The sequence below is a fragment of the Diadema setosum genome, chromosome 11 (assembly GCF_964275005.1).
Source record: "Diadema setosum chromosome 11, eeDiaSeto1, whole genome shotgun sequence".
Lineage (NCBI taxonomy): Eukaryota > Metazoa > Echinodermata > Echinoidea > Diadematoida > Diadematidae > Diadema > Diadema setosum.
Genome location: NC_092695.1, coordinates 18,747,793 through 18,766,136, shown reverse-complemented (window position 1 = coordinate 18,766,136; position 18,344 = coordinate 18,747,793). Strand labels below are relative to the sequence as shown.

Below are 18,344 nucleotides of genomic sequence, written 5' to 3'. Positions count from 1 at the left end.
TATATATTTATATATATATGTTTTTTTTGCTGCTCTTATTGTATAATGCTGAGATATATATACTTTGCCTTATTCATACTGAAATGAAATCTTCCTGGTTGTGTAATAATATCCTCTCTGTTATTTCTTAATTTCCTTTCCTTTTTTGATGTTCCTTTAAATAATTTTTTGTCGTTCCCCCCCCCCCCCCGCAAAAAAACCCCCAAAAACCAAACAAACAAAAAACCCTGTGCAAATTTTTGATCACCTTTCTAGAATGGTTTCAACTCCAGGAAGTCCACTTTGTATTCCCTTGTCATCTTTTTATGCCTCCGCCACGAAGTGGTGCCGGAGGCATTATGTTTTCGGGTCCTTCCGTCCGTCCGTACGTCCTTCCGTCCGTCCGTCCGTCCTTCCGTCCGTCCGTAATGAATTTTGTGGACAGGGTAACTACCAAAACCATTTGAGGTATCCTAATGAAACTTGGCATGTATGTGTATTAGGGGGTGAAGTTGTGCCTATCAACTTTTGGGTGCACATGCTCAAGTTTAAAGGTCAAAAGGTCAAGGTCAAATGCTTAAAATTTTACTATTTCCCCCATATCTATGCCATGCCTGAAGATATTTTCTTGAAACTTAGTGTATACATGTATATAATCAAGATTCTCTAGTGAAAGTTTGGGATCATGCGGTCAAAGGTCAAAGGTCAAAAGGTCAAGTAAAAAAAAATGTGAAATTTAACTTTTTTTCCGTATCTTGGAAATAGTTCAAGGTATCTTCATGGAACATAGTATATATGCATGTACTGACTGGCAGTGATTAGCTAGGGAATTTGGGGTTCATGGGGTCAAAGGTCAGGGGTCAAAGGTCAAGGGCAACACTTCAAAATTTTACTATTTCTTCCCTCATATTTGTGCAATGCCAGCAGGATTTTTTTTTTAACTTGGTGTATGCATTTTTAACCTGATAGTGATTCTCTAGATAGTTTTGTTTTTGTTTTTGTTTTTTGTTTTTTTCCAAAAAGGTCAAAAGGTCAAAGATCAAGTGAAAGTGCTGAACTTACTTCTTCCTCCATATCTCGGAAGTGGCTCAAGTTATCATGAAACTTAGTACATATTTATGCATGTTCTGCCTGACAGTAATTCTCTTATGAGTTTTAGGGTCAGTGGCCAGATGAAAATGGTAACAATTTACTATTCAATACAGAAATTGCATTTTTTCTCCCTACCTTGAAACTTACTCAAGGCATAAACTTATGAAAGGGTCAAAGTCAAGTTAAAGTCCTTCAATCCCCAAATACGTGCTCTCCTATTCGTCCAATTAAACCTACACCGTATGTCAAGGAAGGTGAACATTTAACACTTTTGTGACAAACATGTCATTTTGATATTTTGCCAGTTTTGTGAAAATGTAATCTCACATTGTCCACAAGTGCTATAGACCTATTAGGAGAATCATGCATTATGGCGGAGGCATACCAGTCGCCATAGCGACATTTCTAGTCTTTTATGCAATGTACTCGATATGACACATCTCTTCATATAGCTGAGGTGGGAATTATGAAAACAGCAAGGCCCTAGTGCTGCCTAATACATTGTAGTAGTTGTAAACCCATAATGAAGTTCAAGGAACCATGTCACATAGGAGGCATGTATGAGATGAAACATGCAGGCAGAATACAAGTTACAGCCTCCCAGAATCCCCCGACTCCAACAGCAGCTTTATAAGAAACACATTAATTACGTTCAGACAGGAGCCCTTAACCTCGAAGTTAGGAAACTTCGAGGTTAGAGCTTGTAGTTAGGGACCGTGAAGACGCACTCGTAGTTAGCAAACCTCGAGGTTTGCTCGATGTTTCGAGCCACGAGAAATCTTATGGTTAGCGCTCTAACCACGAGCCGCGGGGGGTCCCCACTCGTAGTTACGCACCGTGTGGACACAAAAATCAACGAACTCGAAGTTAAGAGTGACCTCGCCGTAAACTCCAGCTCCTACAATTTCCCTCTGCTTCCGGGTCAACCTCCCAAACGTACACCACAAATACACTACACGTGAAAAACCTATGATGCACGACACAACAACATCATCTTTTCTTCCCATGCGCTTGATCTCTGAAACTGAACACGTCAAACTCGCTACTGTATTCTATATTCTTCTCCGACGCTAAAAAAAAAAATGTTTTCGATGAATATCTTCATAAAGGCATAAAGTCATTAGTGCGGTGCTATCTCTGCATACCATGACAGAGAACAAGAGTACCTGTAAGCGAGTCCGACAGGGTTGGACTAAAGAATTAATAGACGTCTTGTTTGCAGTGTGGGCTGAAACTTCCGGTTTTGTGGTTTTAACATCGAGTGGGACCCACTCGTAGTTACGGGGGGCAGAAGCTTTACCTCGAGGTTTCGTAACCTCGAGGTTAAGATTCGTCGTGTGGACACACGTCGTAGTTAGGGGGCAAGAGCTAAACCTCGAGGTTTCCTAACCTCGAGGTTAGGGCCTGCCGTCTGAACGTAACTATTGATTTCTGCTTTAATAATAGCCCTATTTCCTTTCTTTTCACCATACCTTGAAGACTACGCACCGTGCTGTTGGCACATCTTGTATTTACATCTGTCATTTCACTTCCAAACTAATTTGAGAAGCAACTCAGTTCGTGGCTAGATTTTATATTTCAACTGTGCCTTTTTGTGTAGAGCTATGCAGGCTGTTGTATTCAATTTCTATGTGTGCCAATTTTGTGAAATGCTGAGAAATAAAAAGTACAAGTTGTATATGAAATAGATAATAAATCAATATGTTATCATCAGCAGAGAACCAGAAGGGCTTTTTTGCATTTTATCTATTTATTTTTTTAATTTTTTAATTTTTAATTTAATTTTTTTTTTTTTTTTTTTTTGGGGGGGGGGGTATTGAGTTATTAATATCATGTTATAGGGCTCGATCTCCCCAATATTATGGTGTCAGTTTTACATAATTTTCATTTTCAGTAAAATGTTACAAATTAAAACCACAAGGGCATTGTTTTACCCTATATTTAGAACAGTGCTTTAATACAAATTGATGAAATTAACTTTTTATTTCATGAGAATTGATTGTTTCATTTTTATTTGCAGTTAAATTTTGGAATGAGAGAGCGCCCTTCTGGTTCTCAGCTGATGATATGTAATTGCAACATGTAATATATGCAAAACACTACCAATCACCCAATTCAAACAGGCTGCTGTTATACATGAAGTAGTCTGCCATGGGAATGACTCCTGTATATGCCATATATTTAGTGAGTCAAATCTTTTGCAAATTGGATATTCCAGACAATATCGCGAGTGGTTAAAATTCATGATCTTGGAGTACAGCAAATATTCAAATGGAGAAATGTATGCATGCACTTTGCATTCATGTCACGATCAGAATGAATATTTTCACATGTTGTTAACCCATTGAGGATGAGTCCTGAGTATACTCGGGCAAGTGTCTATGGGAAATGTGTGTTGTAGCAAAATAAGTCCATCCACCACAGGTTAAGTTCACAAATAGCCCCAAAAATCACAAAAACAAAAACTTGTGAAATATATGCCATATGGAGTATACACTGTGTGCTTTTGTAGTTATTGTTTTGTTGTTGTTTTTGTTGTTGTTGTTGTTGTTGTTGTTGACCCGTCCGTCTCTTTCCCAAACCAGAATGAGCGGCAGTGGTTGAAAGATGTCTTCATCAGACTCCTCCAGGAGGAGGAAGGGGAAACCCCGTTCCAGGGCCAGCACAAGACTACCGAGAGCCTCCAGACTTCCAACCTCCTCTCCAAGTTTCTCTACCACAGGTTAGGGTTGTTTAAAGGGGTTCCATGACATTTGCTCCTGCGACAATTGCCCCCCAGAAAACATCTGTACACTAAGCAAAACATAAATTCTACCCACAAATATAAACCTAACCCCAATCCTAGTCCTCACATGAAACTAAACCTTAAACCCTATCACAACCCTAACCCTAATCCTAATTCTCACATCAAACCAAACCTAAAACCCTATCACAACCCTAACCCTAACCATAAGACCTTGGAGAAAATAAGATGGGAGCAAGTGTCACAAGGAGCAAATGTCATATCACCAGTGGTTTCATGACATTTGCTCAGGACTGTGACAATTTGCTCCCCTGAAATATCTGTATGCAAAGCCAAACATAAATTCTACCCTCAAACGTAACCCTAACCTTAATCCTCACATGAAACTATATCTAAAACCATATCACAACCCTAACCCTAAGTCCGTAGAGAAAATAAGACAGGAGCCATTGTCCAGGAGCAAATGCTGCATCACCATTTGAAGGAGAATGAGACCCAAATATATAATGTGACTTCAGGGGGGCATTTCATGAAGGAACTTGTCAGATAAAATATCTGACAAGTCAATTATATCCGACAAGTTTTGAGAAATTCTTTAGTCTGATTGGCTGATTTCTCTGAACTTGTCGGATATAATTGACTTGTCGGACATTTTATCCGACAAGTTCCTTCATGAAATGCCCCCCCAGAAAATGCAGCAGTATTGACGTAGAACACATCAGTGAAAGTTTGAGGAAAATCAGACAATTTGTTGTAAAGTTATGAATTTTGATAGTTTAGTGGGGTTTTGGGTTTTTGTTTTTTTTTTCCTTTGCTGTCACTGGGGGTCAGCTTGAGAATGTTTGATGATTTAGCTGTTTTTTTAAGGAAAAATACATGACTTTAGTCTGAATGGATAAACTTGCAAACACCTACATGTTTTAGACAATGGAAACTCAACCAATTTACAAATATTTACTGTATACTGGGATTGATACTAACTACAAGGACAGAAGTGGCTGTGAGGGATGAGCACTTAATAGGAGTATACTTTTTAGTCAAGGAAAGAAAAAGAAAAGTCTTACATTAGTATTGGGTTCATGTAGTTTTTGTTTGAGTGTCTTTGTTTAGAACTTGACAAACCTGTTGGTTCCCTTCAAAGCACTCATGGTATTCATCAACTACACGCAGCCGCTGTCGCGAAGCGACGCGGCTGCACCTGTATTCCTTCGCAGACGTTGTCATTTTTCAGTGTGGTTGTGCGACTCCTTCATGAATATCTTTATTAATCATGGAAAACTAAAATACAAGGAATTATCGTAATCTATGATAATCATTCAATAATCGGTATGCGATTTTTTGTTTAATTACGTCAAAAACTCACCAAAATCTGTGGCTGAAATCAGGTCTGTAAACGTCATTATTGCTTCACTCCTCATCTGCTTGTTATTTGAATGGCATTCACTCTCGTATACTACAACGTACAACGTAGGTAGTCGGAGAGCTAGAGGGCGCCTCTCCGACTACCTACGTTGTACGTTGTAGTATACGAGAGTGAATGCCATTCATAATAAAACGCAGATGAGGAGTGAAGCAATAAGGACGTTTACAGACCTGATTTCAGCCACAGATTTCGGTGAGTTTTTGACGTAATTAAACAAAAAATCGCATACCGATTATTGAATGATTATCATAGATTACGATAATTCCTTGTATTTTAGTTTTCCATGATTAATAAAGATATTCATGAAGGAGTCGCACAACCACACTGAAAAATGACAACGTCTGCGAAGGAATAGAGGTGCAGCCGCTGCGTGTAGCTAGGTATTCATATTGACCAAGTGAATGCTCTCTACATTTTACATGCCAGTATGAAAGAGTCAAAAGATGAGCCATGTTTCACAATCATGAGCTTATGGATGCCATGATTCAGATAGTTGGAGAAGACTCAAGAACATTATCATTGAGTAGTTTGATTAATGCCTACCTTCTATATAGTGATGATGATGATGATGATGATGATGATGATGATGATGATGATGATGATGATGATGATGATGATGATGATTCAAAGCATAAGTCACTGAGAGGGATCTTATCACGTAGAACTTCATATCTTATCAGCAAAATTTGACATTTTGCAGTAATGCAAGTGTAGAATGATTTGCATTCATATCCACTTTGCTTATACATTTCTTTGATTTTGTCATCATCACCATCTCATGTTACCATGGCAACAGCCTGGGGAGCGACAGAGACCTCCTCAGTCAGCCCAGTTACAATGTCGAAGAGCCGGAGGAGAGCCAGAAGCCCCACCTAGCAACGGCCATCCGGCCACTCCCAAAATCACCAGAGGTATGGTTGCAAGGGAACAGATCACAGGGTGATCTGTGACCTAGATTGAGAGGGTGGAATTGAAAGATCTTTCTTCTCATTACTTTAAATGTCAACCTTGAGTGAAGGTCTATCTCATGCCCCATTCCCTCTCCATCTTTCTCTTCTTCTTCCCCTTTCACTCTACCTCCCTTACCTCCTTTAACTTCCCCCTCTCCTGTTTGTAAAATACTGCTGAAGATGCACTGATCTATTCATTTTTGATTTCAATTCAATTATACTTTATTTCCATCCAACAAAAAGTAATGTATCATACAAAAGTATGCATTTGTCAGTTCATATTGTTTGAGAAAGAAGCTTGTACAAATACAAGATTTATATGTCGTACAATCTATAATGAGAAAATACATACTGTTTTATTTAGGGTTTTTTTTTGCAGCTGTTTGACATGGGATTACCGTAAGACGAGGAATGTTCGCGTGCATTTTAATTTCCCGAATTTCTTGAGCGCCAAGATTCGCGAAATTAAAATGCATGCGAGCATTCTTGTCTAAACTATATCCATTGAATGCTAGTGGCAGATCGCGAAAATTTCATGCCGCGAAAAAGGTCGTCAGCTCCAATTCGCGAAAAATTCATGCCGCGAATATATCATGTTTTACAGTAATGTTGTCATTGTCAACGGAGTGACCATTATATAGAATGGTAAAATTTTGTCATTAATCTGTGTTGATTATTTTCATGATTATCATTAAACTAGTGAAGGTGTAGTAACCATATCACTCAAAGCCTCTTCAGAGACAAATTTACATCTCAATTACTAGTGCTCATTATCATGGAGAGGTTTGAAATTGCCTGAATTGCTGATGAAGTTATTAATGGAAGTACACTGATTGGATCCACCCTCCCTTGATCAGATCATGATAGGAAGAAGTGGGTAGCATGTGGCATTATCCACGGTCATCTCCAATTTGACCCTGCCTGGACAGACTGGTTTTAATTGCCAATTTTTGATGCCAGGTGCCTGTCAGGTTTTGACCATTCCAATGATCATCTCTCTGAAATCATTACGTTTTCAGTCTATCTGTCTCTCTGTAATTGACAGACTGCAAAGTCTTCTTACCAACATACAAACAAAAGACATAGTACTGCAAGTTTTGTATTATGACTACCTTATGTCTAGAGTATTAGAATAGCAGACCAGGTATACTTTTGGGCTTTCTGTCTGTCTGTCTGTCTGTCTGTCCGTCTGTCCATCTGTCTGTCTGTCTGTCTGTCTGTTCATCTGTCCATTCTTGACAAGAGATTTGATTAATCTTGTGCACGAGTGGCAAAGCAGCCTATAGCCTAGCTTGAATAATCTAATGACTGCAAGCCACCTCTTTGCAATGTGCTTGAATTTTTATCATCCACCTCCTAGAGTTTATCACAATATGAAAGTTAGAGATTGAGAGAAACAAATAGATAGATAGATAGATAAATAGACAGATAGATAGATAGATAGATAGATAGATAGATAGATAGAAAGAAAGAGAGACAGAGAGATCCATTATTACTGGTAACTCTAGTATCCATGTAGTTAGAATGGAAAACATAATTTCTCTTGCCGTTGAAGCTTTCATTTCCTCGAGCCTTCATGCTGATGACCTGCCTTGTGAACTGCATATATATGAAGATGCAGTTATACCTTTTTTTGTCCTTTTGATTTAAGCAAACATCTTCTTGCTTTTAACCATCTTCTGAAATCATCTAGAGGAATGCATTTACATGTCAGCAAAGAGCTTTAACTCCCTGTTTGTTTGTTTGTTTATTTGCGTATTTAGCCAAGAGTGCTCTCAAGAACTTTGAATGCTTGTCATATTTTATAAATAGTGTGAGGAATCACCCAGAAACATCAACCATTTGGGGGTACGTTTATCAACTCTTTTTCTCGGCAGAAACAGGTTTTCCAAATGGCTTTCAGGGAATTTTTACGAGATGATAAACGCAAAGCTGTTTTGAAAGCCTTTTTGGAAAGCCTTTTCGAAAGCCGCAAATTTGTGCTTTCCGAAACGGGTTTCCTAAACAGGTTTTCAGAAACCTGTTTCTAGAAGCCTTTTGAAGCGAGATAAATGCAAAGCTGTTTTGAAACGGCTTTGTACTGCAGTTACGAACCATGCACGCCTTATATGACCTCTTCTCCTCGGGTCGAATTGCGCAATGCAGCTGTGCAGTGACAGGCTAGTTATCATGTTCGCGAAGAGTTGATAAACGCAACTATTTTGGAAGCCGTTTCTGAAGGGCTTTGGAAACGGCTTTTGAAAGCCATTTGAACAGGGGAAAGATGATAAACGCAGCCTGGGAGACATGATATAATTTTTTTCTTCCAAACATCAATTGTAAATGAAGGGGTCGGTGCAATGTAGTGCTAACCCAAACATAGTCATTTTGAGATAATCGCTGTTGAATGTTTGGAAAGTCCATACATTGTACATTAACAAAACATGAATGCATGCATTTTTTACCATCTTTTTGGTTGAATTCAAATATGATATTTTCACAGAGGTTAGAGTGATGGATAAGGATTATGAAAATGCATGTAACTCAATTTTTACCAAAGTGTGGGTTAGCACTATATTGCACCAACCCCTTCAAATATTTTCAGAAATCTGCAATGTTAAAGTGTATTGAAGAGCAGGTCTATGAATTTTAATACAGCATATGCCCTTGATATTCCTTGTCAGAAAAAACACTAGGAAAAAAGTGAGCACGCATGAGCATTTGTTTGTGATGCTGTATGTGTGGGAGGGAGGGGGGAATTTGGTGCATGTGTTTGTCAGTGCAAGATCTGCCACACTCGGGGAGAAGTAATGCGTCATCCACGCAGCTTAGGTGAAGCTCTATGGTCACTCCACTCAGCGGCTCCTGAAAACATAAACACTGCTCTTTAATGTCAAATGAGGTCTGGGGGGCATCCAAAAAGTTCCACAGTTGACATGCAATTCACAAAGCGAGATGTCTTTGATAAAGGATTACTGTTTGGACATAATATTTTCTGAAATATGCTGTGCAAGACTCTCTGTGAATTTGTACTACACCAATAATTGTCAGTACATTTTCAAAATGTGTGGTTGGGGATTTCTTTGCAAATGTTGCTATGGAAATTAGTACACAAATTCACATACCGGATGTGAGCTTGAATAGACAAGAGCAAGGGTTGTGATGATTGGCAGTTGTGTGGCAGTTAAGATCCCATGATTATACATTCCTGTAATAGTGTATTTGAAGTATTCATGAACATATTAAGATATCTACTTTGAGATGAAATCTTTGGCTATTGGGGACTGATGAGCCTTTACCAGACACTGATACCATTATTTGCCAAGGTATAAAATCACTCACTTGTGGCTAGCTCACATGATCCCATCAGACTCTTGTGTACACTATCCCCCACTGCATATTCTGAGTTATCATCTCTTGACAAACAGATTTTAACTACTTTTCTCTTGAGGATGTTGCTGCCGGACAATACTCCCTTAGTTACCAGAACTGCATCTTGCTCTTGCATTGAGAGATAAGTAGCACTCCAACCTTGGAGGGGTGGTGATCTCGTTCTTCCCTTTTTTCTCTCTCTCTCAATCCAAGATGTAGGGCGGACATGTTTTTTGATTCAAAGTACTCTGTCAAATAGAGAGGGAGGTTTCAGTAATCATCTTTGTAATTGTTAGTTGTGTGTATTAAAGATCTGTCGGTAGTTTTCCCCCTGCACGTCACAAGTAGCTCTCGACAGGGTTTACGAAACGCGTGTCGCGCCTTATGCAAGGCAGTCCACTCGAAACCGTACAGCCATTTAATCGGTCGTGCTGACGATGGCCTAAAAAGCATACACAATCACTGGGTGACGTACGCATTGTTTGTATCTCGTGAATGTTGTCGGTTGCCGTAGCGATCATCTGGGCTTCCTGTGATATTCAACCTATTAGAGAATAACGATATGACGATATCATAATGATTCATTACTGCCAGACTTGCTTTGTAAGGAAATGTTGGCATTTTCAAAACTTCAGGTCCTTAAAGGACAAGTTCACCTTCATTAACATAAGGCTTGAGAAAATGTAGCAATATTAGTAGAACACATCATTGAAAGTTTGAGGAAAATCGGACAGTCCGTTCAAAAGTTATGAATTTGTGAAGTTTTTGTGCAGTCACCGCTGGATGAGAAGACTACTGCAGTGTATGATGTCACATGCGTACAACAATATAAGGAAAATAGAAAGAGAATTTCACAAAATTTCATCTTTTGAAAAAAGTACACATTCCCTTGACTCGTTACTGACATATGTTATGGGTAATATTATTCCCATTGCCTTTAGAAAGAGGCAAGTCAAGTGCTCTTTCATTATGCGAAAAAAGTGAAAATATGTTGAATTATCTTTACATTTTCTTTATACTGTTGTACTCATATGACATCACGAGCCTTAGTAGTCTCCTCATCCAGCGGTTCCAACACAAAAGTTTTAAAAATTCATAACTTTTGCATCGATTGTCCAAGTTTCCTCAAACTTTCACTGATGTGTTCTACTAATATTGCTGCATTCTGTCAATCCTTATGTTAACCCGTTGAGGACGGTTTGATTTTGCTACAACACGCATTTCCCATAGACACCTGCCTGAGTATACTCGGGACTCGTCCTCAACGGGTTAATGAAGGTGAACTTGTCCTTTAACAAAGCTGGAATCCCTAAGAGTGATGTGCCTAGATAGACTTTTAGCTACTCCATTTCCTTTCCATCTTTGTTTTTTTGTTTTGTTTTTGCAGAAGCATCTTTGAATTCATTACTTTGTAGCCAACCATAACATGAATCCTTTGTATATGAAATCAGAAAAGAAAGGATATGTTTCAACCTGAAGAAAACATTCAACTGTGATATGCCTGTGACATGCTCAAAAGGTGTGCAATCAGAAATGAATAACATTGTTCACCCGACCAACTTAGTGAATCACTGTTCCTGTATGTCATAGACTAGTCTGCCTTTCTAAAACTGTCTTAAGAAGCAGCACATGTGGTGCATACTCAGTGATTCCTTGCACATATTTTCCCCTTCCTGCCCCTATTTCCAACTGTTCTATCATGTTTTATTTCACCCTGTTTTTGTTTTGGTTTTTTTTCTCTACCAGGATGAGGTTAGCCAGTTTGCTCGTCAAGTCTTCTGGCAGTTTGAGGACATCCGCATGCTGATAGGAACGGATCTGCCCATATTCGGAGGAGGGAACTATCCGGCTGTCAGTCTCAGGCTCAGGTACCCTCTTCTCAAATTTCTTTGTCGTTGTGTCAGCTGAAAGGACAAAACATTGGTATGTGTTGAGGCGAAAATTACGACCCATGTTTCATGTCAAGATTTCATGGTCTACAAGGAGCACAGAATAGTATGGGCAGAGACTTTTTGTTTGAGACAAGGGTTGGTGGTTCAAAGTACAAGTCGGTGAAATGTTACAATGATAATGATGTCTTATCTATCCAGGGTAGCCTCGTCCATGTTGCCAATGCTCTACGTGGGGGCCCTGCCATTGTTAAAACCCTTACGTTGCCAGGGTGCCCATTTATACGCCTGGGCCAAGAGGGACATGGTGGGTAAAAGCATCTTGTCCAAGGACGTAAGCACTGGGGAACTCGGGTCCTCTGAGTGGGAGTCGGGAGTCTTATCCACTATGCCTCAGCACCCCCAGTGTTCAAGTTGGCTTTAATAGATGGAGGAAAACTAAAACAAATTTAATGATATAAATCTTTTAGTGGAAAAATGAGCAAAGAAAATGGGATTTCATCGGGATTCAAACCCGAGACCTCCAGATTGCTAGCCCAGTTCTCTACCGACTGAGCTATAGATTGCCCTAGTTCAGTGTTCGTCCCAGAAACCCTAAATTCTCATTGTTCGGATGGGCAGAAGCTATAGCAGTGTGTTTGTGTGTGACATACATGCACACACTTAAACGTGGCATAAACCCGAAGGATAATTCAACTTGGGGATAAATGCGAGGGATCACTGAAGTGATGCAGCTTTTTTAGTATGTTACAAACGCAAACAGAAGATATACATTTTTATTACAACCAGACATAAGATTATGCCTTGTTATCAGGAAACAGATGTACACATTATTCTTATTAGTAACCACATCATGCAAGTTAGATGAGATAGTGATATCACGGCCTTGCAAGTCCTCTAACTCTCCAGGTTTGATACAAAATCGGAAAGAAAACACTTTTTCCTTGCATTTGGTTTTTGTTATTTTGCTGTTAACAATTTATCAATAATATCATCATATCATCAATTATATTAAGATTGACAGTGTATAAATCCATGAAGAAACGAGTTGACATGTTAGAGAAAATTACCCAAGACTCACTTGTGATAAGTGCTTAAAAGTCAGAGAGGTAGCAGTTACTCAGTAGCACAGGGAAAAAATGAAGTCCATTGGTGATGAGTGGTATAAATGTCCAGCCCCGTCCTGGCCTAAACAGAGACATGAAGAGCCCCATCAACATACTGACCGGAATGGACTACTGGCTGGACAACCTGATGTGCAACGTCCCAGAGCTGGTCATGTGCTACCACCTCGATGGTTTCGTCCAGCGGTATGAGCTCATCAAGACAGAAGACATCCCAAAGCTGGAGAATGCCCAGTTCTCTCAAAAGGTAACATATGTATTAAAGAAAGCTTTCACTGAGTTTTGGTGCTCAAAGTATTACAGGATTCCCCAACAGATCACTTCATCATTCTGATAGGGTACAGTTGAACCTGTTAAGAGCGACCACTTGCCATATGTGACCACTAAACACAACTTCCCCCACGAGAAAAACCATAGTAGACAACCCTGTCTATAGCAGCCACCTGTTTACAACGGCCACTTTTTCCAATTCCCTTGGGGGCCGTTATGGACAGGTTTGACTGCATTTGACTTTCAAGTCTTATGAAATGTGGTAAATCTTTGTTCTCTTTTGCAGGATATACTATGTACTTGAGATGAGAATATTAAATACATTATCATTGTTATTATTTATTATGAAATGTGGTAAAACTTTGTTCTCTTTTACAGGATATACATATGTACTTGAGATGAGAATATTGAATACATTATTATTGTTGTCCAGTATTTGAACAAAGAGAATAAAGATGTGACAACCAAATTGCAACACAATGACAGAGAATGTATAACAATGGAATAATGATACACATAGAGATGAAGAGGAATGGGGCATCATGTGGGTCAGGAGATGCATGTCAAGTCCGTGTTCTGTACTTGATTTAGAGTGGCTTGAACATAGGCCAGTTACACTCTCAAGTTTACTACACATTGCATGTCAGCCTACTAGAAAAACAATGTTTGTGTTTTAGAGTGACTGTGCAGTGAGTGCATTATTAAAGGCATTATATACGATTTGCAGATGAAACAAAAACCTAGCTTTAGAACTTCTGTCTAAAATGTGAGTTCGGGACAGAAACAACAACCAATGTAAACATTTTGATCAGTATAATCAATTTTAAGTATTGTTAGATATACAAAATGTGGACAATAGTTATAGTAAAATTGTTTGTAGACTGAACCGTCTACAGTTATGGTTTATTGAGAAAAATACCGATATCTTCTTATATTTTAGGCTTTAATGCGAATTTTTTATATGACAGGATGTACATCTGACCTATACATATATGCATTTTTTAAATCACTCCTCCCAATGGTAAACGATACCTTCAATAGTTTGATTTAAACAAATATGTACACTTCTTTGCTGGGGAGAGCTTTCTTATTGAACAAGTGGTAATTGAGTGAGATAAACTACAAGTCTTGATTGAGCTAATATGTCCATCTCTGACCTTCAGCTTGTGAAGGACATCGCCCAGAACATCCTGTCTTTCATCAACAGCAACTGCACCAAGGAGGGCCACACTTATTGGCTGTTCAAAGGTCAGTCAGGGTCGTGGGGTCAACGACCCCATTGTACAGAGTCATGGGTGATGTATCTTCTCATTGATACGTCTTAGCAATTTTTTTTTTTTCTTCTTCTTTTTTTTTGGGGGGGGGGGAGTATCTTCAAGGAACCTTGAACAGAAAATTGTTTTGTGTGAAGAATTGAATAAAAAGTGAGAACACTATATATCATAGTATTGTTGGGTGATTACATTACCTATCATTTGGGCGGTAGGGAATTATCTTGTAGGGAGCCAGCCCAAGGGCCATCTTCACATACAGTGTAGTCATTAGATAGTCATGTGATTATTCTTTAATTTGCTTTAATCATACTCATATTTGCTAATTATTCATGGAATCCAGATCTAGATATGTTACTTGGCGGAGTTTTTTTTATGATGGTGTAGATGTTTCCTGTACTATTAATGTTGTAAAGATATCTGGTGCTGAGTAAACTTGAGAAAATTATCGATGGAGGAAATGTAAGGTTACTGATGAATCACAAGGAATGCTCAACTACACTGTACATACATGTATTAATATAGTGGCATTCAAATTGTTGGCTTAAATTAACAGTGTTGTTTTTGCAATATGCTCCATTGTAATGTTTTACCACTCCAGTATGAAAGAACTTTTTTTTTGTGTGGAGTGAATTAAAAAATGTATATAGGTATCCTGTCATCGTGATACATTTCTATATGCTCACATTCCTAGTTATTGATAACTACTGCAAAGTTGGATCACTGGTGATGAAATAGATGGTTTTGATGTCACAAATTCTACATTTTTTTATATTGAAAGTATTTTCACTAATGAATTGTGTAGATGAGATAACTATCTACAGGACCATTGCCCATGTTTACCAGTAGCATGCAGTAAATGACACATATTTTACAGTGCTATTATATTTTCAAGTTTGTGAGTTGACTGATTCAAGAAATAATAATAAAAAGAAAATTATCTCTCAAAACAAAACAAAAATGCAGTGTATATCATCTCCAAATTTTATAAAAATAGAATGTTTCCAAGATTTGTGGCAAATGTAGAAAATCAATGTTTTAATGAAAAATAATACGTTTTTTAACAGCATAAACATAGAAATGCCTGTCTATTTCAGAAGTTACTTGGACCTGGATTTCAAAGCTGCGTATGTAACAGTCCAGAGCAGTGGAAGCAAAAGTCTTCAACGTCAACCCAACAGGTGGTTTCAAACTCGTAGTTGTAGCTTCTTCATCAATTCTCCTTATATGCTAATCTCAAGGCATCCTTCCATATTTGTCTGTCTGTCAAACTGTCTGTCCATCTGTACTCATATCAATGATTAGGTCAAGGTGATGATGTGGTCAAGTTGTATGACCTGAGCAGCTTGATGACCCAGAAACCGGACTGTCCTTGGGACAACCCCTACGTCGTGCCGGTGGCCATGCTGCTGTACCGGGTGGCCCACAACATGTCCCAGACGGCCACCACTGCCAAGTAAGGACAGAGAGTGAATGAGTGAGTGAGTGAATGATTGAATGAATGAATGAATGAATGAATGAATGAACGAACGAACGAACGAAGTAATTAAGTAATGAATTAATGAATGAAACGGTGAAATATCTAGAACCTAACACTTAGATGTCCATGAACTTCCATCACTAGAATGTTGCTAGCTAGACACACTGCATTTTTTTTCCAGCTGTCTCTTTGTCTGTTCATGCATGTCATTTCTTGCTACCATGAGACAACATGCATACCACTCTGTTTGTCTTCGCGTATGAAATATGAGACTATGATGTATGATGTGATGATGAGGAATTGTCTGAAAGTTAAAGGCGCATAGTCCCAGTAGTGTAGAGGGCACTCTTGGATGATACTGCCGATCACCTTTAGCATGATACGAAGATTGCTGAAGTTGAGCTGTCATCAAGAGTAAAGTGCGTGGGTATTGCTAGGTAACATTGCATTCATTGTCTTCTCTGTGCATCACACAGTCTGTTGTGATGCCAGGAAGTGTGCTTATGTGCTTCTTAGTATGACATCACAAAAGAAGTTTGCTAAAGCTGCCATCTCCCTCAGCTGAATCATGAGCCAAACTGTGATCGGACCACTGACTACAGAGGATCGGACTTCTTCGGATTCAGGGAAATGGGCCAAAGCGAAAGCACTAAAGAGGAGTCGATAGCGTAGGTCTCAATTGGAAACTTGCGCCGTGCGCCCGTGTACGCATTTAACTAAACCACCGTGACCATATGCCTTTAAAGTCACTAGGTTTAAGGCCAGGGATTTAGTCCAACCTCAAAGAGTGGGAAGAAAGAGACATTGGATGATGATAATAGAATATATGATGGTCCAGGTCAAAGGTCAAAATTTGTCATTCATGGAAATCCTTCATGAAGCTTGAAATTTCATCAAATGTGTTGCAATGTTTTAACCCATTGAGGATGAGTCCAGAGAATACTCGGGCAGGTGTCTGTGGGACGTGCATGTGAAAGCAAAATCAGTTCATCCTCAACATGTCGAGATTCAATGCAGCATTTCATCATGTCAAATTCTTGGGGATATTTTCTGACTGCACCCCAACAAATTTACCACATATGTCTTTTATGTGTGTCAAGATCCTAAAAAGTTTGGCTTGTTTATTTCAAGTAATGTATTAGACTCATATACATGTTTCCCTTTATTTGCAAAATGGTGGAAAGGATATTGCTATAAATGATGTTAGTTCTTAATTGCAATTATGATTAGGTGCTTAATTTTTTGTGCTTGTTTTTGCTAGTTTTGATGAGACCTAGCTGGAATATTGCACAAGTCTGTTCTGTCGTGTCTCAAAGATTTGCCAGCATATCATGTGATTCATCTATTCCATTCTTTTCTCTCCCTCTCTCTCTCTCTCTCTTTCTTTTTACCCCCTTTAATAGTTAGTATCATTAGACACTGTAAGCATCAGCTGAAATTATTAAGTAATCAATTGAATTCATTAACTCTAAGTGTGCCACAGTGTAAACCCCCTGTGTGCCACTTTATTCCAATCCTTTTGGAAAACATTCTCCTTTTCAAAGCCCTGCAACTTTTTGTAGAAGCGTTATGCTCAGAAATGCAGTTCTAAAATTGTAGAGAAAAATTACAAGCTTTGATGTGATACAAATTTTACGACAGAGCTGTTGCTATTATTCGTGCAAATGGCCAGTATTCGAAAGAAATCAGTTTGTGCTTGTGAGCAAAATGCACAAAGTTGGCAAGCTGTTGACTGAGTTGGATGTGCGTAGGAGACACACAAAGACTTCAGTAATGACTGCCGCCCACTGTGACATTGAGCCTGTCTTCATCAGACCCAAGTTTCAAAATAGCATGCTCTTTTGTGGTTAGGAAATTAGCCCGATGTCAAATTAACCCGCTATTGAAGAAGCCCGCAATGAAGAGGCAAATAGTGCGCTATTTGATCGAGAAAATTCCCCCCAAACCTTGGTCTAGTTTGTGAAATAGTGCGCCAATTTGTTAATTAGCGCGCTATTTGGGTTGCGTCAGCATCAGCCCCAAATTTTTGTGATCCCATCATTCAAACTGCACGCTGAGACCACAAAACTCTACATAAAGTTCTGTGACTGAGCGAGCCAAGTAATGATGCAAAGCACTCATGCGTCAACTTCAAACTAATTTCACTAGTGAGCTAGCTGTCTTCGAGCTGATGAAGATGTACATTTATAATACTGGGCTATTTTCCTAAGCTGCAAAATAGCCTGTTAGTTTAAACTTCAATCTGATGAAGACATGCCTATTTTGGGGCTGTCTGTGGCCTTTAATATATCCACTGAAATTTTGTAGCTCAGCAGATATATGTAATACCGCAAACGATAAATCACAGAGTCCCTGGTTCAAATCCCATGGCTGCAGTGGTTAGTGCTCCATGACAAGGCATTTTATCTTTGTAATCTGATCCTCCGGAGGGGCTTTTAACTCTTTATGCATCACGGTTTAAACCCACCGCTTGTCACATTATTCTGAGACCACAATGTAGGCATGCTTTGAGTAAAAATTTTATGTTTCAAGTCTATGTAAGTTTTTATAGATTTTTGTTATGCTGGACATGCAATGAGCAAAATCGTAGAGAAAAAGCGAAGCTTTGCTCTGATGTAAATATTTATCATAAATCCGTGATTATTTTTTCATTCAAATGATCAGTAGCTCCATCATTTTCCAGGCATGACCTTTGCACACAAACAGTGTCATTAACATCGAATTTATTTGCAAATGCAATAGGTAACACCACTTGATATTTAATCGCAATAT

The 18,344-nt window shown here is 38.8% G+C and overlaps 1 protein-coding gene across 1 annotated transcript in view; it reads left to right on the top strand.

The window, feature by feature from the left end:
• Positions 1 to 18,344, top strand: part of LOC140235329 (erythroid differentiation-related factor 1-like) — a 71,811-nt gene that overhangs the window by 36,872 nt on the left and 16,595 nt on the right. Inside the window, exons 5-10 of the mRNA XM_072315354.1 lie at positions 3,657 to 3,793; positions 6,034 to 6,148; positions 11,285 to 11,406; positions 12,624 to 12,798; positions 13,985 to 14,069; positions 15,398 to 15,548. Coding sequence (XP_072171455.1) covers positions 3,657 to 3,793; positions 6,034 to 6,148; positions 11,285 to 11,406; positions 12,624 to 12,798; positions 13,985 to 14,069; positions 15,398 to 15,548 — 785 coding nt within the window. The remainder of the gene's footprint in view (positions 1 to 3,656; positions 3,794 to 6,033; positions 6,149 to 11,284; positions 11,407 to 12,623; positions 12,799 to 13,984; positions 14,070 to 15,397; positions 15,549 to 18,344) is intronic.